At 39.4% G+C, this 25,505-nt stretch overlaps 1 protein-coding gene across 2 annotated transcripts in view; it reads left to right on the top strand.

Moving 5' to 3' along the window:
- Positions 1 to 25,505, top strand: part of CTTNBP2 (cortactin binding protein 2) — a 172,530-nt gene that overhangs the window by 60,011 nt on the left and 87,014 nt on the right. For both annotated transcript variants that reach the window (XM_018047195.1, XM_018047194.1), the window contains 2 exons: positions 6,231 to 6,455; positions 23,180 to 24,812. In XM_018047195.1, coding sequence (XP_017902684.1) covers positions 6,231 to 6,455; positions 23,180 to 24,812 — 1,858 coding nt within the window. The remainder of the gene's footprint in view (positions 1 to 6,230; positions 6,456 to 23,179; positions 24,813 to 25,505) is intronic.

Genomic DNA, 25,505 nt, shown 5'->3' with positions numbered 1-25,505 from the left:
GCTATAGTACCTCTATGCCCACTTTCTGGAGAGATTTTTTTTTTTTTTAATCACAAATGGATGTTGGATTTTGTCAGAAGCTTTTTATGCATCTATTGAAATGGTCATATGGTTTTTATTTAATCTATTGATGAGGGATATCACTTTAGTCCATTTGCAGATATTGAAAAATCCTTTCATACGAAAATGGTTTTATCTTTTAACCCAGTAATTCTATCTCAGTGAATTTAATATTCCCACATTTTACCTGCAGGTATGTTAGAACAATTGAAAGTAAAGTAAGTGATAAACTAAGATTTTTTTTTTTAGTATATAAGGATTCATATGTGGAATACTATTAAATATTGATACAGATCATTGAAATAGGAACTGTTTAGCAAACTAAATGAGAAAGTTTACTTGAAACATACTCCCTTAAGTCCTTGATAACTGTTTTTGGTATTAAGTATATGCTTATAAAATATAAATTGTAGAGTACCAGGAAAACTTAATAGTGACTACTTTCTGGTAATTGAATCATGGATCTTTTTGTTCATTTTTTTTTCCTTTTATTATATTTTCCAAAGTTTAGCAAACTGTATTTTAAATCAAAATGTAGAGTATGTCAAGTATGCTTATGGGTTTGGATAAGCACACTTGGTTGTTGTTGTTGTCTTTTCTATTAACTTGAGTAATAATGCCTCTTTATAAAATTTAAAATTGTTTTTTGATATGGAAGTTTTACAAGTCATTGTGCATGACTAATCCCAGTAACAGAACCATTATTGCTGCGGCCTTCAATAAATAATCGGTATACATGGGTTTTAGACTGGTAGCTCATTGTTAGAGACGTGAAAGGCATGGTTTTAACTGTCTAGCAGTAGTAGATAATCTGCCTGCCCATGCAGGAGATCCAGGAGACCCGGGTTCGTTCCCTGGGTGGGGAAGATCCCCTGGAGTAGGAAATGACAACCCACTCCAGTTTTCTTGCCTGGAGAATCCCACGGACAGAGGAGTCAGGCAGGCTATATAGTCCATGGTGTCGCAAAGACTTGGACACGGCTGATCAAACACACAGAGGTAAAGATACAGCAGTTCGCAGCAGTTAACTGCCCAGGGCAGAGTTGGCAGGTTGGTTCACCTGTGCTCCAGTTCTGATTGATGGATGGTGACTGCCTGGAGAGATGTATTAAGATAAATAGGATTTAGCCTGGATTCGGCTTAGAGTGTGTTGAGAGTGTAATAATGTCTTCTCTAAGCAAGAGAGCAGAACAATGAGGCATGACGTGCCATTCTTGACCTAGTTAGGGAGTAAGGGTAATCTTATTTTTGCAGTTGAATGTGGGCCGTATTTCTAGCTGAGATGAACACTGATGGGTGTTTGCAAGGTGGTTAAGTGGCAGGCAGGGTTAAAATAAGGACTGACAGATTACTTCCTGCTCTGGTTTCTATGAAATCAAACCATTTCACAGATACTGTTAGAATGGTCTACTTTCCTGTGAGAAAATAGGTCATTTATTGAAGTATGACTTCCAGATTTTAACCTCAGGCACCAGGTAAATCTAAGTCACTCATAATATATGGTTCACAATATTCATTATGTATATAACTGGCATGACAGTTTCTGCACATCCAGATTATTTTGTCCTTGAGCAGGTAGGATGTTGTGGCAGCTCCATGACATCCTCCTCCTGCCTTGCAGGAAAAATCATGACACACCTTGCATTCCTCTGTCCCATGTATGTCTCGCCACATATCAGCGATGTTTGAAATGTGCTCACTGGACTGAATTACTCAGACTTTTTGACATTCTTTACTCCAGGAAGTTACATTTTGTTTCTGGCTAGTGAATTTCTAAGCCTTTGTAATCACTGAAAGGCAATGAATGTCGTTCTCCAAAAGACTAGTTTTCACATAGTTGTTCCACCTTCTACAGTCCACTCAAGTACTATGTATGCGTGTGTGTGTATTCACATGCACACACACTGTGTATGAATGTGTAAACTCACTCCTAGAATGACATTTATTTGCGAGTAGGATTTTTTTCCCTTCTTAAAAGAGCAGTTTTTTTTTTTTTTTTTTAAACTTGGTCTACTGGAACTCCTTACCACTAAGATAGAGATTTGGAGCTAGATAGATAAATTCTTATGTTGGCTGCTTGGAAAAAAATTCCATCCCTCTTGATATTGAATAATAGTATTTCAGGGTTTGAGGGGAGTGTAGCAGTTTAGAAGCAGACGGCCTTCCTAATTTTTGAGACTTTGCACCCACCCCATTTCTACCATTTGAGCCATGTTTGAAACACTGCCAGACAGATTTCACTCCAATCCAGTGCAGCCTATTATTACTTTGGAACAGCTTTGGCCCTTAAACATTCCTTTTTATAATGGCAATAATTCTATTCCTTGAGAATAATGAAAATAAATACTTCTGTGAAGATGAAATGACTTCAGATATTGAAAGAATGTTATCGTGCTTCTGTAAGTCTTTTAAGCATCCCTGTTTTCTTTTTCTATTCAGTTCTCTCTTCAGGTCCTTTTTGTATTGATCATTCTTTAAATATTTCACCCAGAAGTGAGCTCAGTAGTCCAGAAATTGTCTAGCTCTGATTGATAGATCTTTTCTGTTAATTAATGAAGCCTGATGTGGAGTCTGGATTTGGGGTGTGGAGGGGCAGTGTTCATTTCTTGGTTCACTCCTTGAAGGCAGTGTTGATTGCAGGCCCAAGTGGTTTTCATACTTGTTTCAGTGTTTCTGCTCAAGAACTGACTCATATTAATTCCTGTGAAAGTCCATCTAATCAGACTGGATTCATCGTTTGAATCATCCCTTGTGCTTTTGTATCATTGGCACCCTTGGCGGTGGCCTCTGCCTTGTGTAGGCTGGAGCTGAAGACCGAATTCCTCTGCAGTCTTCTTGCAGTTAGATCTGTATTAATGCTAGTGGGTTTTGGTTGTTGTTTTTTGTTTTTGTTTTTGTTTTTAGTTTTCAGATACTCAGTGCCTTTTGATAATATGCTTTTGGGGAAAAGCTATTTAGGAACCATTTTTCTTATTGGATTATATTTTGCACTTATGTAGTACTCTCTGAAGCATGAATCTGGAGGGAAAAAAAATGCTTACATTTGATTACATTATGTTGGTGTATGGTCAGCAACTGTGAAAGTACATATAGAGCATATGGAAAACTGTTAATTATTTAGAATATTGTCATATTTTTGTCTTTCAAACTTCATTAATATTTCTTTGTATTGATCTGAATAATGTTGTAAGCAGTAATTTTTGAAGCCCTTTCTACTATTCCAGAATACTCTAGTCATAAATTACAAAATGCTTCAGAGTAGTCTTTGAAGTAATACTACCTGGGTTGAATACCGCTCCTGTAGAAATGACCTTGGGAGAGGAAGTTAATCTTTCTCAGCCTCAGTCTGCTTGTCTATAAAATGTGAATTTAAAAAGTGGCTATCTCCTGAACTTAATTTTAGGAGAAAATGAATGGGAAACATCTTGCAATAAAAAATAAACTCTTAGTAAAATTTACCTTTTATTAATACTTTTTAATGTTACAAAATCATTCCAGCTTTTCAAAAGACAAAATAATATGATGTTTGTCAATATGTTCTAAAATTAATTGGTGATATGTTGTAATTGTGACCTACAATTCAAGTTTTTAGGGTTTTTTTTTTTTCCCTAAAAGGATTGTATACTGTAGAAAAAGCTGAATAGCTAAAGTACTTTTCCTTTTATTTTTGCTAATTGAGTCCACCCTACTTCAGTTGATCTTACAGAACAATGAAAGCCAGAAGTAGGAACTCTGTATGTCAGATCCTCCATTAATAATGGCCATGTTTTTATTTCTTGCTTGCAACTTTCTCAGGATTCTATATAGCTTCAGATTGTGATAAAATTATGTTTTTATTTATCAGTGCATCAGTGGTTTAGGAGTTTGAGTCTGTTTTTATAATTATAGTTAGCATGTGGCTTCATAATGACTCATTTCCCTGAAATGCATTTCATTCTCAAGTAATTCTGATGCATAATCCAAGAAGTTATCTGCACATTCAGCTATTCCATTTTTTAGGGAAAGGCCTCTTCAAACTCAGTATTATACACATTTCAAGTCCTTTTTTATTATACAGTATCCTTAAATGTTCATACTTTTATGTTGTTGATCTGCCCTTATTAAAAGTAATGTGGTATATTCAAGATTAAGAACTCTGTTACAAAGAAAGATGTACTAAAAAAGGTATACTTCTTACAGTAATGTTAAAAGAAATACTTCCATAGTTGAGAACCCCTGCCTAATATGTAAGTTTCAGCAGGGGTCCTATCATAATAAATATGGATGCTAAAATGAGGACCAAGATGCCAGATTTTCAGAAGAAACTTGAAGTCCACCTTTGACTTTTAAACTCCTTACCCACATTGAGGGTATAAAAAATGTAATTGTTGGAGATTCAAGAGAGAAAGGATTTTTATCAAGGGGCGTTTCTCTGGAGAGAATGCTGTGCATCCCTTCATCTCAGGAAGAAGTCATTTTAATTGGTTGTTAAAATGTAAGTTTCAGCTGGTAAGGCCAGTTTACTGAACCATTCAGGTAGAGTGCGCCTGTTCCCCTCACTTCCATCTTCGTCTTCATCCTTTACCTCTGGTCCCTTCCAATCTGGAGAGGATGAAAATAACTAGGAAAGACAGGGAGAAAATTGAATGAAAGAAGACAGGTTTTCTTAAACACTTCCTTCCCAGGTGGTGCAGATCCTAGCTGGGGAAGAGAAGCCGTCATACCACTGAAGTTGGATATTCTAAAAACCAAACTGAGATTTTTATGTTTTAAAGTGACTATAGGTATTATATCAGATAAAAATGATTAGAAAAACCATGGGGACTATCCCAAGTGTTCACTCAGGGGTGGAAGATGAATCACCACATTGAATAAAAATTAAGAGAAAAGTTAGGATAAAATGAAATTGCTTTTGTAATTGCATCTCTAAAATAACACTTATTTAGTGCATTGGTTATATAATTGAATCTGAAGAATCTAGAAATACCAGATGTTTTTTGACTTACAAACCACTTTGATTTTTTAAGTTTAAAATAATCCTCTGAAAGATAGCTTAAATTTTATGGTGAATTGGACTTTTCTTAAATTATATTTTCTAATCTAATTTGGTAATAGGAAAACAAATGTTAGATTTTCTCACTTGTCATTTGCATTCGTGTTTATCTACTTGTTGGCTTGCTGATAGTGGTCTTAAAATGGAAAAGTTGAGTTGGTCAGTGCAGTTGGTTTAAATTAAGGAAATGTATGTAATATTTCTTTAGAAAACATCTTTGACATTTTGGGAAATTAAGCTTGATTTATTGTAAAGTAATTTAGTTTTTCCACTGGCAGTGGCATAGAATAATTTTTTTCTAGTAGCTATTCCGAATGACCTGAGTTAGGAAAATGTTGCTCATTTTCAATATATTCCTACTACTATTTTCCTGCTATTTTCCATTTTATGCAAAGGCCATTGTAGGCTAATTATAGAAAATTGCATTTAGTGCCAAGTGGATGTGAAATTAACTTTGACGCTGATGGACTGACATTTAAAGTAAAATGAGGTTACATTCTTTCCTGGGATTCTATGAACTATATTTTAATGTCCTTCAGTTCTGAGAAGACATTTGCATCTTCCTAATTTTCTGGAGGGTTTTTTTTTTTTGGTAGTTGGTCACATTTCACAAAATGTGAATGTTGTGATTTTTGACATTAAAAATACATGAAATATTTTCTTCAAATATTTATAAAATTCTTTCTGACTATACAAAACTTGGTGATTTATATTTTGTGACTTAACATGGTGAAGATTATGTGAAATATAAGTTCTATAATCATTATTTTGCCTGTTTTTTATTTTTTGTTAAAAATTATTTTAATTGTTGATATTATTTTACTTTAAATGAGAAAAGACTGCACCTAAAATTCAGATCCTTGAAGGGGTCCGCATCATGAGGAAAAAACTGTTTTTGCATATTTTGCAATTTAAAAGACTATATTCTTAAAGGAAGAACTTTTGAACATAGCTTGGCAGACTGGTCAAGGTTTGAGGTCACAGTCTCCTTACTTCTCACCACCTGACATCACACGTAAGCCATGACTCATGACAGTTGTGAATACCATTTGGAGCAGTATCCACCAAACTTCATATAAATATTTTCCTGTATATTTTCATTTCTTTTCCTGAATACATTCTTCTGATTTTGTTCTAGGCTCGCAGGAAGGAGGTATTTATCCAGGAACGGTATGGGAGATTTAATTTAAATGACCCATTCCTGGCACTACAGAGAGACTATGAAGCAGGTGCCAGCGATAAAGAGAAGAAGCCAGTTTGTACCAACCCCCTCTCCATCCTCGAAGCAGTCATGGCACACTGCAGAAAAATGCAAGAAAGGATGTCCACACAGCTGGCTGCTGCTGAGAGCAGACAAAAGAAGGTATTGAGACTTTCCAATCGTCTTTCTTCCCATAACACAGTGTAGAATGAGAAGACCACTTCCGAGGTGGTTGTTTTGTTCTTAAATGCTGGACAAATTATGGAGACCCTTCTCAAATGTAACACTAAATCATAAAAGAAGTATGAAAAATTATGTTTCCCTTAATAGTTACTATGATGCTTTTATTAAAATAGGGATTTTTGGAGGGAGATTCTGTTTCCTAATGCCCTAAGGCATGTTTAACTCTGAATGGGTGATCAGTAATGCAGCCAGGACTGATCATAGGGTGGCATCCCCAGCTTTCTTTATCTAGCTTCTGTCTCCTATATGTCTTTGCAGTTAGAAATTATTATTTTTTTTAATGAAAATAGTATGAGAATAGAATGAAAGTTTGCTTAGTATATGCAATCTCATAACATGTCATTTGAAGTTCTGGTTCATCTCAAACTCGCCTCTGGGGTCTGATGGTGTGTCTGCTGCAGACCTCCAGGCTCCTGCTCACATGTGTTTCATTAAAACCAACCTCCTCCGCCTGCCTCACCTCCCCCAGCAACACAAATACACATTTATTGCACTGAGCACATGCTTCAAAGAGTCGTAAGTGATGAAAGCTTTCTGTGATCAACCATGAGGAAATAGAAGTTTAAATTTTTTGTCCTTCTGATACACTGCTGAGACAACTGATTCCCTTTATTAGAAGAGAGTGAGGAAGACAGAGAAGGTAATGATGTCTGGTATGATTAGAATTAAAAGTAGTATGTTCTTCCAACCATTATTAAAACATAAAATAAGTCTTCTATTCGTCCTTTTCAGAGAATTTGTTATAGCTCACATTTAACACCTGATTAACAGTTAACCTAAATGCACTATACTATATAAATATTTATGATGCTGTCATTGACTGTGTGGGCTTTCTCCCTGTAATTATTTCTTTGCAGTAATATATATTTGCTGGTGCTCTGGGATAGGTGTTGAATAAAGCAAACCTTTGCTCAGTATGCACGTGGTAGAAAACTGAAGCATGAGTAAATAATAAAAGAATAGACGGTCTTCCCTGCATGTGAGACCGAATCACACTGTTTTACTCTGGACTCTGCATACCGTCTACAAAGCCCTGCGGAAAACTACTGAGATCTCTAGAGATTTTCGAAAATCCCCACAAACCACATAAGCTAAGAGCCAGTGTGTTTCCGTTGATGTCACTAAGGCTCACTTGTATGTCTTGGATGAGACACATTTCAATTACGTTCTTAATGTGTCAAATGAGCTATTTCATAATAAGTACGTCTGCTGGGGTTTGTGCTGTATTATCAAAAATCAAGAAAATATTTTGTTGTAGTTTTCATTCAGTACGTAAAATGCATGCTTTACCAAATTTTACTTCAGTTTTGCATTTTATCTATCGTTTGTCTTATAAGAGAGGAAAAAAAATTGAATCAAGGCTTTGAGTTCAATTCTGAGTTGAATCAAAGCTCGTATTATCTAGTTGACTTTTTAAAAAAAATCAGCTTACATCCTGTTTGTTTCTGAATGCCTGGGTCATTTCCAACCTGGCTGGAAGTGAAAGGAAATTGTTTCTGTCCTATGGGTCCTGAGAGGCTGGTATGGAATGAGCCAGTGATCTGTCTCCCACATATTATGGAGACACAGAGGTCCTTTATGGCCACATTGACTGGCTGTGCTGTCTCAGTGAAGGGTCTTTCTGAATGGCAGTGCTACCTTTTGTCCCTAAAGGATATTCTATTCCAGTAGCTTGTAACGTGTGAGGAGAGTAACTGTTTGTACTCTTATCCTGGATCTTTATTTATGAAGAAAATAAGGTAACATAGCAGCTGATAAGATCAGTCATTTCAGTAATAAAATTACCTGTCACCTCTACTCTTGAGAGTAAATATAGTAGTCAGACATCTTCAGGTCTCTTATATGTAGAATAAATGGCAGCTTTAGAAATCTAAAAGCATTAAGACACAGAAATCCTTTATTTTAAATGAACCCAGGTCATCAAATCACTGCCAGAGCAAAAGTCAGGGAAAGCAAAGGTCCCATTATCTTCAATTCAAGTATTTATTATCTGACACTGGGCAGAGCTCTGTGGTGATTCTAAGACATTTGGCCTGAACACTGCTCTGGTTGGCCTCTCTAGGCGGGGGAGGAAGCTTAGCACTCATTCATGCATTGGTTCCTGCTGAGACTACTAATAGGAGGGTTAACTGGTAATTTGCCTGCCAGGAAAATTTGGGCAAGAGTCAATTTGGCAAATGGACTGAGCCTCAAGCCACTTTGCATAAACTAATGGGTAATCATCACGGGGAAATTTGCCTCTGGTAATATACCAGTTAGAGGCAGTAACCCAGGTGGTTATTATTTGGGTTTTTACTTTTTATCTTGTGCATCATCTGTTAATACAGCTTCTGTTCTAATTTATTTTCAGTCATTTTATTCATACATAGTATAATTTCTAGCCCAGAAATAAAAAACATCTTTTAATTTGAGCAGAGCTTATAAAAGAAAAAAAGCAAAAATAACAACCAGGAAATTCAGAAGGAGGCAGTTTTTTTCACCAGAGGAAAAACTCAAAGTAGTTCTGTGTATTAGATAGAGCTCCTTCTAGGTAGGGCTTCCCTGGTGGCTTTGCAGTAAGGAATCTGCCTGCAATGCAGGAGATGCCAGTTCTGTCCCTGGATTGAGAAGATCCCCTAGAAAAGGAAATGGCAAACCACTCCAGTATTCTTGCCTTGGATCTCCCTTGGACAGAGGAGCCTGGCAGGCTACAGGCCATGGGATTGTAAAAGAGTTGGATATGACCAAAGTGACTAAAAACAAAACAGAAACAACCTCTTAGGTGGCAGCTCAGTACAGTGAGGTCAGTGCATGACAGTAGATGCACCAGGCAGAATGTGTAGTCACAAGCGATTCCAGTATTCACGGAGTTAATCGGAAACAGCATTTATTTGTTGGCTTACAGCATGGTAGAGCATGGCTGGGGGAACTAGGGGACCAGCTCTTAGCAGCCAGCATCTCTGACAAATGCTCACTGTAGATCTAGTCTGCAGTGGCTGATGGTTCTACTGAGCTGGATGCTGAAGCTGGCTGACACCAGACACCACCACTGCCATCACTGCTCTGGGTCTTGGATATGCTTCCCCTAGCCCTGCTGCTTTTGGTCGCTCATTTCCTAGTTGATGCCTGAGGGCAGGTGCATTTGATTGGCCAAGCTCAGGCCACATGCGTTCTCCTTAGCTACAAGACCAGGAGAGCAACTACTGGCTGTATTTTAACTACCACAGGAGAGAGCCATCAGTGCAAAATTTCCCTGACATAGAAAGGAGTTTCAGCTGCTAGACAACCAAAGAAATGATGAATGGACCAGAAAAGAGCAATGAAAACATGTGTTTTATTTCATATGCCTCTTTCTTCACATTGTAAATAATTGTATTCATTTTGCTATTTGTACTCACTGTTTTCTGCTTCATAGTTATAACATACAAATATAATTTAACTTTACATTGTTTTCTAGACTTTTGTTCAAGGATAACATGGTAGAGAAACATCTAAAATAACATTTTTAGGAAGAGTATATCAGAGTCTTTGTACATGAATGATTGTTTTCAACTCCTTCCTGAGTCTATTTTTGTATAACTCATTACAGTTCAAAATGCATTTTTACTCCCCAGGGAGCATTGTAGAGCAAGCATTAAGGGGAGCTGGAGACTGAGGTCTGCAGCTTTGAGCCAGGACCTATAGGGGAGAATAGTTTCCCTTATCCATGTCTTCTCTTGAAACTCTAGATCAAGAAGAAGGGGCAGATGAGAAGTGCAGTGCCTAACGGCTGACTGACTGGTTGTTACAGCCCCAGTAAGGAAGAAAATCTCCTACATCTTACTGTTATGTACTTGTTTACCAGGACTGGACAGTTTCCAGTGGGGGTGACCATGTAGAAAAGAGCAAAAGGGTGCAGTGAGTGTTAAAAGATTTGAGGGAGCATTAAGAAATATAATTAGATGTCATAGAAGTGTTTTGTGATTGTGACAGACATGCAGTCTGCTTCCTCATTTTACAAATGACCAGAACTGCTTTCCTCTTTCTTTCCCACTTCGAATTAGAACTAATTGCCTTTACATTGCTGCTCCACTCCCTCCTACATAGTTTTCCCTTTCATTCTGGAAAAACAGTTGTTTGGTGCCTCTTCATTCATGGCTCCCAATCTGGGTGCTATTCTTGGAGGAACCACCCACTTTCTCACTATCAGTGAAGCTGTGTTGGCTCTTCTGAGCTCTTCCATACAACCTGCTGCTTTTTGCAAAAGGCTTTGGTGATACTGCTCCATGCAAAATTCCCCTTGAGCCATGACTTGAAAGTGGTTGTGAGTTGATATAAATTGGACAATAGTAGAGCAGAATCAACTGGAACTCAGTAATCTTTATACACGAAGGACATGGTTCCTTCATAATCACAACAGAGTGCAGTTGAGTTGGGAAAGTCTGTTCCTACCCCTAACCATCAGGTCCACAGAGCCTGGATCACTGCTCAAAACTGTCCCAGATTTGGCCTCTGAGAGCCCTTTTAAGCTACTCCTTTTGATATATTCCCATGATTCCTACAGCACATTCTTTTTACAGAAGGATTTTTTTTTTCTTACAAGCTCATCATACACTTTTCTTATCGCAAACCCTGGGATTAACTATTACATACAGAAGCTGTTATTTTCATTCCTCTCTAATGGAAAGTAGAAATGAATCTAGAGCTAGGAAATTATGCATACTTATCATATTCATAAACATATTTTATATACACACATATCTGTATCTTTATTTATCTATAGTGAGTTCATACTTATATTGACACCTCTGATTTTAATCCAAAACCATAGGGTACATTCTTATCCTTTATTCAGAACTAACTTCTCCAACAGTGAGAAAGCTGTCAGCTATTATACTTCACTATATTACTCATTTACTGCAGCCTAGAACACACAGAGCTTCCCTGGTACCTTGGCTGGTAAGTAATACGACTGCAATGCAGGAGACCCTGGTTCGATTCCTGGGTCAGGAAGATCCCCTTGAGAAGGGATAGGCTACCCACTCCAATGTTCTTGGCTTCGTTGGTGACTCAGACTGTAAAGAATCTGCCTACAATATGAGAGACCTGAGTTTGATCCCTGGGTTGGGGAGATGCCCTCCTCCAGGGTAACCCACTTCAGTATTCTTGCCTGGAGAATACCCATGGACAGAGGAGCCTTAAGGTCTGTGGTGCATGGGGTCGCAAAAGGTCAGACATGATTGAGTGACTAAGCACTGCACGACACAGAACACAGAATCCATAGCACTGTAAAAAAAGCAAAACTGCAAACCTGAAAATCACTAGTTTATCTCTTTTAAAGAGATATTTACATTAAATCTCACATTAAAGTAACCTGCACATTTGCATAAGTGCACAAATTGATGTTTTAAAAATGCATATACTTGTGTAACCTGTACCTCTTAGAAGATAGAAAATATTTCCATTACCACTGAAAATTTCCTGGAGTATCTTCTCAATAATTATCTCTACCACTTCAGGCAGCCACTGAACACTCCTCTGATTTTTTTTTTTTTTAAATCGTGAATTAGTCCTATCTCTGTACTGTAACTTTAGATAAAAAAGATGACTGCAATTAAATAATGAGCCTTCTGTGTACAAACTGTAAGTCTTTCAACTGTGTTCTTATTTATGAGAATTGTCTTGTCTGTTCTAGATTGCTTATATTTCTGTGAAAGTTTTCTTTGAAAGTTTTCAGGGATGAAATTTCATTGACCTTTAAATATTTTGAGAATTGATATCTTTAACAATATTGAGTCTTCCAATCCATGATTATAGTGTTTCTCTTGATTTATTGAGCTCTTTATGGTTTCTTTCGGCAGTGTTTTATTGTTTTTAGTTTAGTAGTATTAAATGTCTTTTGTTAGGCTTATTTCTAAATATTCGGTGCTATAATAAACACATTATTTTTGCCAAACATTTGTTGCTAGTGTGCAGGTGCTCAGTTGATTTTTGTATGTTGACATTGTATCCTGTGATCTTGCTAAACTTGCTTATTAGATTTAGCAGTTGTTGTGTATATTTGATATGATTTCCCAGGTAAACAAGCATGTTATCTGTGAATAAAACCCATTTTAATTCTTCCTTTCCAAATTGCCTGCCTGCCTTCCCTTTCTCTCTTCTCCATCATTTCACAGACCAGAGCCCAGAGCCGTCAGAACAATGTTGATTAGAAGCAGTGAGTGAAGACTTCAAAGGCCTTTCCTTTACTTAGGGAGAAAACAGGCTGTTTCATGGTTAAGTATGATGCTAGCTGTGCTTTTTTATAGATGTCTTTTATCTCATTGAGGTTTCATTCTGTTCTTTGTTGAATAGTTTTTATCATGAATGCGTTTTGAATTTTGTAAAATGGTTTATCTGCATCTGTGGCTGTTGTTATGATTTTTCTCTTTATTTGGTTATTGCGATGGATCTTACTAATTGATTTTCAAATATTAAACCAACTTGAATTCCTGTAGTTAATTTCAGTGGGTAACTTTTTATCATTCTTTTTAAATATTACTGGATTCAGTTTGCCTGTATCTTGCTGTGGAGTTTGGTGTCTGTGTTCATGAGTGGTAATTTTTTCTGTGGATTTTAAAATAATTGTTTTGATATGAAAGTAATTCTGGATTCATAAAGGAAATTGGAAATATTTCCTTCTCTGTTTTGAAAGAGTATATGTAAGTTTGGTTTTGATGTTCAGTTGAAGTTACTAGTAAATCATATGAGTTGAGAGTTTTCTTTAGGGGAAAATTTTTATTTGTGAATTCAGTTTCTTTTGAAGATATAAAGCTATTTCATTCTTTTACTCCATTTTATGTCAGTTCTGAAACTTGTATGCTTCAGAGGAATTTGATTTGTTGAATGTTTTGACAGAAGGGTTTTCATCGTTATCTTTTTAATATTCATTTCATAGTGATACCTCATCCTTTAATCCTGTTATTTGTGTTTTTTTATATCTGTTTCTTAATCTGTTTTTTAACAATGTTAATGATGTTTTAGATTAAAACAACTTTTGGCTTTGTGAACTTCTCTATCATTTGTTGTCTCCTGTATTTTCATTGATTTCTTACCTGTGCCTATTTCTTACGTTTGTTATTTCTTTCTTTTCACTTTGTATTTTGTTCAGTTAACTTTCCCTAACTTTTTAAGGTAACACTTAGATGATTAATTTGAGACAAAACTTTTGAAAAAAATTTTACTGAAGTATAGTTGACTTACAATATTGTGTTTAATTTCTGCTCTATTAGCAAAGTAACTCAGTTATACATTTATATATTCATTTTCATTGTGATTTTACCCCAGGATATTGAATATAGTTCCTTGTGCTGTATGATAGGGATTTGTTTATTCATCCTATACATGATAATTTATATCTGCTAAGGCAACATTCCCAGAGAAAGCAGTGGCACTCCAGTACTCTTGCCTGGAAAATCCCATGGACGGAGGAGCCTGGTAGGCTGCAGTTGAGCCTGGTAGGCTGCAGTCCATGGGGTCGCTAAGAGTTGGACCCTACTGAGCGACTTCACTTTCGCTTTTCACTTTCATGCATTGGAGAAGGAAATGGCAACCCACTCTAGTGGGTTGCCTGGAGAATCCCCGGGAAGGTGGAGCCTGGTGGGCTGCCGTCTGTGGGGTCGCACAGAGTCGGACACGACTGAAGCGACTTAGCAACAGCAATGCAACATTCCTGTCCTTCTCTCCTCCCTCCTTGGCAAGCACAAGTCTGCTCTCTGTGTCTGTGAGTCTGTTTTTGTTTTGTAGGTAGGTTCATTTGTGCCATACCGTAGAGTCCACATGTGAGTGATATCATATTGTATTTGTCTTTTTCTTTCTGACTTCCTTAACTTAATATGATAATCTGCAGGTCCATCCATCCATGTTGCTGCAAATAGCGTTATTTGATCCTTTTTGATGACTGAGTCATATTCCATTGTATATATGTACCACATCTTCTCTATGCAGTCATCTGTCGATGGACATTTAGGCTGCTTCCACATCCTGGATATTGTAAATAATGCTGCTGTGAACTTAGAGGTGCATGTATCTTTTGAGTAAGTTTTGTCTGGGTGTATGCCCAGGAGTGGGATTGCTGGATCATATGGCAACTCTTTTTTTTAGTTTTTTGGGGAACCTCCATGCTGTTTTCCATAGTAGCTGCACCAATTTACATTCCTACCAACAGTGTAAGAAGGTTCCCTTTTCTCTACACCCTTTTTAGTGTTTATTTATTTGTAGATTTTTTACCAGTGGCCATTCTAACTGGTGTGAGGTGGTACCTCCTTGTTATTTTGATTTGCATTTCTCTAATAATTAGCAGTAACAAGCATCTTTTCATGTGCCTGTTAGACATCTGTATGTCTTCTTTGGGAGACAACTCTTCTAAAGCAATTATCAATGTAATTTTCTATGTATTCTCTGCTTTATCTGCCTTTGAGTACTTTGTTTTCACTGCATCCAACACACTGTGATATATTATTTTTATTTTCAATTAGCTCAAATGTTTTCTAATTTCCCTTGTGATTCCTTCTTTAACTTCTGTACTATTTAGAAGTGTGTTTTAATTTTGAATTTTGGGATGTTATTAATATCTTATTGTGATTGATAGTTTAATTCTCCTGTGGTCAGAGAACATATTCTGTAAGATTTTAGTCTTGTAATTTTTTGTTGGTTTTTAATAGTGCAACAAGTGCGTCATCTGTAGTCCTTGGGTATTCTGTTCCATAGCATCCATCAGGCCAGGTGTTTTCCATAGTGTTATCCACAGCTACTGTATTCCTGCTGATATTTCAGTTTAGATCTTTAGCAAGATATGGTTGTCATTAGAAATTTGTTTATTTCCCCCTTGACTTCTGTCCGATCTCGCTTCATGTATTTTAGAGACTGCTTCAGCCATTGTCTATAATGTAGTTTCTCTGTGTGTAACATGTGTTTTTCTCTGGCTGCTTTAAGGTTATTTGTTAGTTTGTTTTCATCAGTTTTACTATGATGCGCCTAGTTATGGTTTTCTTTATATTTATCCTGCTTTGGGATTTCTGAGCTTCCTGGTTAGATATATATATTTTTTAATCAGATTTGTGGATTTTGGCCATATTTCTTTTAATATGTTCTTCTTTCCCCATTCTTCTTCTCCTTTTGGAAATCCAGTTGTGTGGAATTTAGACCCCTTTATGTTGTGCTACAGTGAGATGCTCTTCACTCTTTCCGTTCCCTTTACTGTTTCTCAAATTGGATACTTCCTTTTGCTCTGTTTTCAAATCCATTGGTTTTTTTCTTTCCTTTTTAGTTTTCCTCTTTCAAATCTTCTATTAAGCTCATTAAGACATATTTTTCCATTTTAGATATTATTCTTTTATAGATTTTCCATTTGTTTCTAGCTTCCATTCCTGTGCCAAGACTCCCATTTTGTTCCATCACCACAACTGTGTTTTCTTGGAAAATGGCTGCTTTAGGGTTCTTGTCTGCTAATTCCAGTAGAAGTCACCTTAAGTTCAGTTTCTACTTGAGTACATTTATCTTGTGGATCACTTAAAACTTTTTTTTGCATGTCCAATAAATTTTTATTGCATACTAGACATTATGGATGATGTGGTACAGAGACTGTGGAGTCTGTTATCTTCCAAAGAGTGTAAGTAGTTAACCTGATTAGACTCACAGTCCAAACTCTGACTTTTTGCAGTTGGCAATAGCTAAAATATTTGCTTATTTCTATTAGTCACTCAGTAGTAACCTCTGTGATTAAGTGGAGACTCTCTCCTGTGCTTGCATGCTAAGTCATGTCCATCTCTGCGACCCTGTGGACTGTAGCAGCCAGGCTCCACTGTTCATTGGATTCTCCAGATGAGAGTACTGGAGTAGGTTGCCATGCCCTCCTCCTGGGGATCTTCCCGGCCTAGGGATCAAGCCCATGTCTCTTGCATCTCCTGCATTAGCAGGCAGGTTCTTTACCAATAGTGCCACCTGGGAAGCCTGGACTCTCATACAAATGTGTAATTCGAGAGTCTGCCAGTGACACTGGTGAGGTTAGTTGCAGCAGCTTTCGTTTCATCCTCTGGTTCCTCAGGCCAGCATCAGGGATGCTTTGTGCTTGAGCTCTTGCTGCCAGTGCTGTCAGGGAATATTCCTCACTTGAAAAGCTGTCCAAGGGCAAATCTCATCCAATGCTGTTGGTTTCTTTCTAATGGGAGGGTGTACTCCTCTCCTGTTTCTGTCAGTTTTATTGCTCTCCAGAGCCTTCAAACAGGTATTTTCTTAAGTTTATCATTATTATCTGCATGAGCAGGTAGTCTAATAAAAGTTGTTTCACCATTACTTATAGTGAAACTGTCTCTGATGTACTTTGCATGGTTGTAATTACTGTCTGACTTATAAAGACATCATCTATGTGTTTAATACAGTCCATTCTCTAGCTCTTTGTTTGCATGTAAATGTAAGGGGAAACACTGAGCAAAACTGACATTTTGAAATAGCACAAAGCTAACATTTTTTAGTGCTACACACAATGGTAAATACAGGTGTTGCCTTGTTTAATCCTGTAATGTAATCACTATTTTTGTTCTATTGTGCAGTTAAGAGAACCCTCCTTTAGAAGGAAAACTTACCAAGGTTACACAGCCAAGAAGGTGGGATTAGAACTTAGTATTGTACTTCTTGGCTTCCCAGGTAGCACAGTGGTAAAGAATCAGCCTACCAATGCAGAAGATACAAGAGATGCTAATTCATTCCCTGGGTCAGGAAGATCCCCTGGAGGAGGAACTTGCCGGGGTGCAGCCCTGGTGGATCCAGGGAATTCGAAGGTGGGGACAGCATTGGCGTCCTTAGAAATAGCTTATTTAATTACAGATAGAGAGGGATTAGAAAATTAGCAGAGAAAAAGAGGCTGAATAACTTGGTTCACATGGAATACCAATCACCACCTACGTAGGCCGCAGGTGTCTTCCCGCTTTCCTGAAGGAGGAGAGGTCCCCCGGTCCGATCTTAGAAGCCCAGGCAAAATTAATAGGCTTGGTGGGTACTCATGCACCAGATGGGAATTCGGCCAGAAAATAGTAGGAGAGAAAAGGAGGCTGAATAACTTGGTTTATGTGGGATACCAATAAAATTCCAAGACAAGGAATTTGTACCATCTACGTTGGGCCACCGGTGCCACTTGAATATCAGAAGGTGCCCCTCCTTGGGCTCCTTCTCGCGTGGGCTTGAAAACCGGGGCAAGTAAGTAGACGTGGCGAGCACCCACGCTCCAGATGGGAATTCAGCCAGAAAAACAGGGAGCAGAAAAGAACGACATGAGGGAATCAGTCTTTCCGGAAACTGATCCAATTTCTTTATTTTGGGGTTTGCTTATATACCTTTTGTTACACATAGGAATGAATACAGAGTCACGCGGTGGTCAGCAGTCCTGACCTTTATCAAAATTAGGTGCTTCACATAAAAAGGTCTTAGGGATTTTACATCATCTTCTGGCCATGAGACCTGCTGACATTTTATGATCCTTTCTTTCTGATAACCAAAAAACTTATTTCTTCCAAGGGTGTTGTTTCTTAAACCAGGCATCACCCTCCAAATAAAGTTACATTCCTATAGGGTGAGGGTGTAGTGAGTTACAATCAAGAAAGGAATTTATTTAACCCAAGGTTAACACGATTAATCTTAAAGGTTAATACTTATTTCTCCTATATGCTTAAATGTTAATACTTATTTCTCCTATATGCTAGTTATATTCATTATAAGGGCAGACAACATGGAGATGTAGCAGCAAACATCAACCCAACAAATGAAAATTCTTTCACCAGTGTTCCCCTTAAGATCTATTTAGTCTTAAGATAGTGATAAAGTTACATTTTTACATAGCAAGGACACAGTGATTTATAACAAGGTACAGTGATCTATTACAAAAGAGAAAATTCACTAACTCAAAAAGTCTAGTATTGCTAACCTTAAAAACTACTATATTTCCTTTTCTATATTCCAAATACATTGATTAATATATTTCCAGGTGCCTAAGGATATGGAGGCCTGGCGGCAATCATTGACTCAAGAATGAGAAAAGCCCTATGCTAATTAAGACTCTCAAAATACTCCAAAACTCTCCATGCTATTTATGGTTGAGGGGTAGTAAACAATCATGTGTGTAGTGGCAGGAGTATGGATAATCCTGACACACAAGCTAGTCTGTCAGCAGAGAGGTTTGATCTGAGACACCCTTGTCACACCCAGGGCAGGGAATTAGCAGCAATTATTGGCACAACAAATGAAAAACCCTTCACCAATATAATTCCTAACCAACCCACTATACTAATAATTTCCAACTCCCCACCAGAATTTGCCTTTAGTAAGTCTAAAACATCTCATGCCTCTCAGATTGGGAGGCTGTAAACAATCACATGTGGCCGGAGGAACCTATGCAGGAGGGCTAGATAACCTTCAGAGGAGTCCATAAGCTGAAACACTCTTGTCACACCCAGGAATTTTAATTGCCTTGGAGCTGCATGTTTACTCCTTTTCCGAGAGAAACGGTTATGGGGGAGAGCCCCCCATAAAGTCAGAGGTGTAGGTGAGAGCATAAAACAGACTCTGGTTTGGGGGTAGATGCTTGGGAACAGGGGGTTTCCTGAGGCTTGATCACGCCTTTGCGTATGCCAAGCCTCCTTCCTCATGACCTTTGCCATGGGCAGAGTTCCTCACGCTGGCCCCTGGCATGCCAATGCAGAAGATACAAGAGATGCAAATTCAGTCCCTGGGTCAGGAAGATCCCCTGGAGTAGGAAGTAGCAACCCACTCCAGTATTCTTGCCTGGAGAGTTCCATGGACAGAGGAGCCTGGTGGGCTACAGCCCATGGGATCACAGAGAGTCAGACATGATTGAGCATGCATGCACGCTGTAACTACACTTCTTACTCTTTAAAACACAAGAACTTTATCTTTGGGTCAGAATAGTCAAGGACATTTTTTAAATAAAAAAATTATTTTTTGAGTGTTGAAGTACATTTATTTGCTTATTGGAAGGAGCAGATAGAGAGGGGGATGTTTATACAGAGCAGTGTTATCACTAATGGAGCAAGTCAGAGGTGACAGGAATAATGAAGTTAATTGTTGAAGAAAGTCTGACCTTCAGCAGTTGGAAACATCTTTCCCTTGGAGTGAAGGCAAGGATGAATGGATTGATATGGCCATAAAAAAGCTTAAGAGTGGAGACAGGATGTGCAGGGAATGAGTTAGTCTGAATGTTCTTAATCAGAGTCTGTTAGGGGAGACCGAGAGTCACTTGAGTTGTCATTGGGTGAAGTACTGGGGAGAATGACGGAGGTTTAAATATCCCCTGAAATAGTAAATGGTAGAGGAAGCTAAACAGAGTTAGGTAGAGTGATTGATGATTGGGGCTCAGAACTCAATTGAGTTGGGAGCCTGTGTAGTAGGTGCATCAATTATGTGATTTTCTCTGTGCTCTGCTATCTATAGTGAGATTAAAAGACTCATGTTTGTCTGAGATAGGATTTATAAGGCACGAATGATGGAAGAACAGAGATAAAAAAGAATAATGGCTGCTTTTCTAGAAGTATAGTTTTCTGTTTAGATACCTGAGATTAGTTGAGTTGGAAGTCTCTTTAATTTGATTCTAAAATGTAAGAGATTAAAGTTGTTTCAAAAATAGAGTGAGATGACCCAGTATAGAAATACCATGGGCTGCATGTGTGGGTGTGGTGAAGAAAACTTGAAACAGCTGGAGCCATAAATGAGTGCCAGGATCCTGACACTGATTCACTGGACCACATCAGGGAAATCACTAGCTTGTCCTCTATTTGGCTGTTCTGTAAAGTGCAAGTAGCCCTTAAATTCTAGAAGACAGTTTTTTTTTTTTTTTCCACATTGAGGTAGATTATGAAAATCATATTTTAAAAATAAAATGAAAATTGACCTGATTTGTGCTTTTTTCCTACATTGGTTGCTATAAGAATTTGGAAGGGGGGGTTAATACAAAACCTATTGAATATTTTCTCTCTACTTCTGACTTTCTGTATGTCTTCCATAACAACCTACTTTGATGCATTTAGAAGAATTAAAGTGCTTTAGCTATGAATAAGTTCAACTTTCTGTGAGGCACCCAGATGAATAAAATACAGGTATAAATCAAGTATAGGACAGCACTATTGTTCCTTAAATATTACCTAATCTACTTATGAAGTCAAACCCCAAATTTCATATACAATAGAGTGTATGTGTGTGGACAAGTGTCTCTGATTATTCCTGGGGAATTATTTGGATTCCTGATCACCTCTTTATAGGACCTATTGCAATGCTATTCAGTGACTTCTTCACAGCCAGAAGGATCCCCAAATAAATGAATAATGCCTCTGACTGTCCACTGGGCAGTGAGCCATTCTTTGCTTTTGGTCTCGTGTCTGACTAAGGGGGGTGGAGTAGTGGATTTAATGGTGAGGAACAGGAACACATTCTCAACTGATGGATCATGCGAGCATTTCCTGTCTCTGTTATTGATTACTTAAAGCCAAGTTAAATAATTACTGTCTCTCTTGAGAGTATGTTTGTGTTTAACCTCTGAGGGTAGGTGAGTCCTTTTTTTCCATGTTTTTAATTGGGTAGATCTGTTTTAACCTTGATGATCTGTAAGCCCCTTTATGGACCACCATGAAGACATTGTCTCTAGTTGGCAAGACAAGGCATGTGGGCCCACTTGGCTGCTACAGCCCAGCTTGAGATGTATCCCTCACAAGCACTTCATGGCGCATTCCCTGGAGAGAAGTGAGAAACCTGGGTGAACATGTTAGAATTGTATCTGTGTATCAGAAAGGCCCTCCCTCGGTTGTTTGGAAGATTGATGTTTCTGTGAACTGTGTGAATTTCATTAATTCAGACACAGCAGCAAAGAAGCCAGAGTCCCTGCCCTCATGAGTCCTGTTCTAGTTGAGGGTAGGCAGGTGCCAGGGAGAAGGCAATGGCACCCCACTCCAGTACTCTTGCCTGGAAAATCCCATGGGTGGAGGAGCCTGGTAGGCTGCAGTCCATGAGGTCGCTAAGTCAGACATGACTGAGTGACTTCCCTTTCACTTTTCACTTCCATGCATTGGAGAAGGAAATGGCAACCCACTCCAGTGTTCTTGCCTGGAGAGTCCCAGGGACAGGGGAGCCTGGTGGGCTGCCGTCTCTGGGGTCGCACAGTGTCGGACACCACTGAAGTGACTTAGCAGCAGTAGCAGCAGGTGCCAACCAAAGGGTGATTCACTAAAGGATGGAAAGGACTGTCCTCCACAGGATGGTGAGGGCAGCCTCGCTGTGAAGCTGACAGTTGAGCAGAGGGCGGAAGGAGTAAAAGAGCCAGGCTTTTGTGCCATTGGGTGTTTTGGTGCTTATTAGAAAAGGCCAGGTGGAGGTAAAAAGGTTTTTAAAAGCTCCTCCTCTGTGCTGATCAACTAGGCAAATATTGTTTTGGGAAGCCTAAATCCTAGGGTCTATGGCTCAGTGAGCAGACAGACCCTTCTCCTTAAGGAAAAAGTGCTCTTCTTTCCAGGCAGATGCAGCCCCAGGCGTGGGCAGATGCTGGTGAGAGCTGGATTTTGGTTCCTCTCACCCTTGCAGTACCCTAGTCCGGCATTCTTGCGTGGAGAATCCTGTGGACGAGGAGCCTGACGACTACAGTCCATGGGGTCACAGAGTCAGACATGACTGAGCATCTGAGTACCCTTGCAGCCGGCCACCCTTGTGCAGTACACAGACTCCTCAGTGCAGGAGCCCTGTGTGACAGGTCATGGCGGAATTTCTATGCAGACAGACAAAACCAAAGACCCTGAGGCAGGATGACGCTCAGGAGACCTCAGGGAGATCAGTGTCATGGGACCCAAGTGGGCAAAGGGGAACTGAAAGAGATGAGGTCAGCTTGGGGTTCACTGAGACTGATTATATTTTTTATTTATTTTTTTGGTTGCACCACATGGCATTTGAGATCTTAGTTCTGCTACTACTCTTGGAACCTGTGCCTCCTGAAGTGGAAGCACAGAGTCCTAACCATTGGACAGCCAGAGAAATCCCATGACTGTATTTCTAATATTTCTTATATATGAGTTAAAATAACTTTCATATATGATTTTACATGATTTTTCCAGCAAATGCTCACTTGTAAGCTCAAAGTAGATTGACCCCCCCCCAAAAAAAGCTAAGTAATATGATTAGCAAGTATAGGAGTTTAGAATTTAACTGAAGTCCTCTATTTTCAGCACTTTTCATTTTACAGTGCCTCAAAGATTAGTAATTCTAAGGCATTAAACATTAAAAAAAAAGTTCTCTACCAGAGTTCTGTTTTTACAGAAGCAGACCTTTCTGAACTATGTGTTGTGATTTGAAGCATCAGATTACCCTTCTCCTTTTCTCTAGTTAACTTACATTAAAAAAAGTTTTCTGTTGTTATGATTGAGATTTTTTAATAAAACTATTAACATTTTAATATTAATAACATTTTAACATTTAATATTTTCTCATTTTAATGAGTCTCTAAAATATTATCCATCATCTCCCAACTCATTTCAGAAATGTGGCGCTTTAGCTAACCCAAACCATAGAGTTGTTACAAAGTTAATACAAATCTCTCCCCATCTTTGGCTGAAAAGAATCCTCTGCCTATTAATCAGGGCTGTCCTGTGCATTTCTTTCAGCTGGAGATGGAAAAGCTTCAGCTCCAAGCACTTGAGCAGGAGCACAAGAAGTTGGCTGCCCGCCTGGAGGAGGAGCGAGGCAAGAATAAGCACGTGGTCCTGATGCTGGTCAAGGAGTGCAAGCAGCTCTCTGGGAAAGTCCTAGAGGAGGCCCAGAAGCTGGAAGAGGTGATGGCCAAACTGGAAGAGGAGAAGAAAAAGACAAGCGCGTTAGAGGAGGAACTCGCCACGGAGAAACAAAGAAGCACAGAAATGGAAGCTCAGATGGAAAAGCAACTCTCGGAGTTTGACACGGAGCGGGAACAGCTTCGTGCCAAGCTGCACCGAGAAGAAGCACACACGACTGACCTCAAAGAGGAGATAGACAAGATGAAGAAGATGATCGAGCAGCTGAAAAGGGGAAATGACAGCAAACCCAGCCTCTCCCTCCCCCGGAAGACGAAAGATAGACGTTTGGTCTCCGTATCTGTGGCAACAGAAGGACCAGTGACAAGATCTGTTGCGTGCCAGACCGACCTAGTGACAGAGACTGCTGAGCCCTTGAAGAAGTTGCCTTTGACCGTGCCCGTAAAGCCTGCCGCGGGGAGCCCCCTAGTCTCCGCCAGTGCCAAGGGGAATGCCTGCGCCAGTGCCGCCTCGGTCAGACCGGGTATCGAGAGGCAGGTTTCCCACGGTGACTTGATAGGCTCCTCTCTGCCCACTGTCCCACCTCCAAGTGCAGACAGAATTGAGGAAAATGGACCAAGCACCGGCTCAACACCAGATTTAACCAGTAGCCCAACCCCACTACCCAGTACAGTTTCCCCGGCCTCCGGGCACACGCCCACCCCGCCTCCGCACAGTTTACATTCACCGTGTGCCAACGCGCCTCTGCATCCGGGTCTGAACCCACGCATCCAAGCGGCTCGATTTCGATTTCAGGGCAGTAATGCTAATGACCCAGACCAAAACGGAAACACCACCCAAAGCCCTCCATCCAGAGATGTCTCTCCTACAAGTCGTGACAACCTAGTGGCCAAACAGCTTGCTCGGAATACTGTGACCCAAGCACTGTCGAGATTTACAAGCCCCCCGGCGGGAGCGCCCCCGAGACCTGGAGCGCCCCCAACGGGGGATGTTGGCACCTACCCCCCGGTTGGTCGAACCAGTTTAAAGACTCCTGGTGGGGCCCGAGTTGACAGAGGAAACCCTCCTCCCATCCCTCCAAAAAAGCCAGGGCTCTCCCAAACTCCTTCTCCACCGCACCCCCAACTCAAGGTTATCATGGATAGCAGCAGGGCCTCCAGCACAGGGATCAAAGCTGATAACAAAACTGTGGCTTCGCCTCCTTCCAGTTTGCCACAAGGGAACAGGGTAATAAATGAGGAGAATCTCTCTAAATCTTCCTCCCCTCAGCTGCCACCAAAACCATCCATAGATTTAACTGTGGCACCTGCAGGCTGTGCCGTTTCAGCCCTGGCCACATCTCAGGTGGGTGCCTGGCCTGCTGAAACCCCTGGACTGAACCAACCTGCATGTCCAGAAAGTTCCCTTGTCATTCCCACCACCACTGCCTTTCGCTCTTCCATAAACCCTGTTAGTGCCTCATCCCGTAGAGCAGGTGCCTCTGACAGCCTCCTGGTAACAGCATCAGGTAAAGGGATTGAAATGCTATATCCTTCTTTAAGAATGTGGCCTGTCACTTGCCTTCATTTCCCTCACATTGCCTTAAAACTTTTTTTTTTAATCTGATACTTTTTTTCTATTTCTTTCCCTTCTTTTTTTTTTTTTTTTTTTGTATGTGTGATTTTCTTTAAAGGCTCCAGGGTATGGTGATTCATCTTGCTGTATGAATTGCGGTTTTGTTATGCTGAGTGCTTTCTTCTTTTAAAAATAACCTGAAAGCAGTGGTTTGGAGCACACGGAGACCATTAATTTAGAGAAACTGAAGCATTTCCATGGGAGGAAAGACTCGTCCTTCTTATTAAATATTTATCTCACAAGATTTCCCTATTAGTGAGCTGTCTCCAGGCTTATTTGAAAGAATGCTTTCAGGTAGTTATTAACACTACAGTCTACTTTGGATTATCAAATTGATTAGAGGTGTTCTGTAATTGCTATAGTCTATGTGTTAATATCAGTTTGGTGTTGCCTTTTTTAACCTCAAAAATAGTGTGTGTGTTTGTAAACCTCTGCTCGAAGTTTACTTCAAAAGTTGTTTACTTTGTTTAGAGCTAACACTTAAGCACAGATGGGTAACATAGCACATGGGCTGTACTGGAGAAGGTTTCCAGTGCAGATGTGGCTTATAAAGTCACTGAATCTGGGACTCTTGAACAGCGAGTTG

Source organism: Capra hircus, chromosome 4, assembly GCF_001704415.2.
Source record: "Capra hircus breed San Clemente chromosome 4, ASM170441v1, whole genome shotgun sequence".
In the NCBI taxonomy this organism is placed as follows: domain Eukaryota; kingdom Metazoa; phylum Chordata; class Mammalia; order Artiodactyla; family Bovidae; genus Capra; species Capra hircus.
Note: the sequence above shows the minus strand (reverse complement) of the source record. Positions and strands in the feature narration are given on the sequence as shown.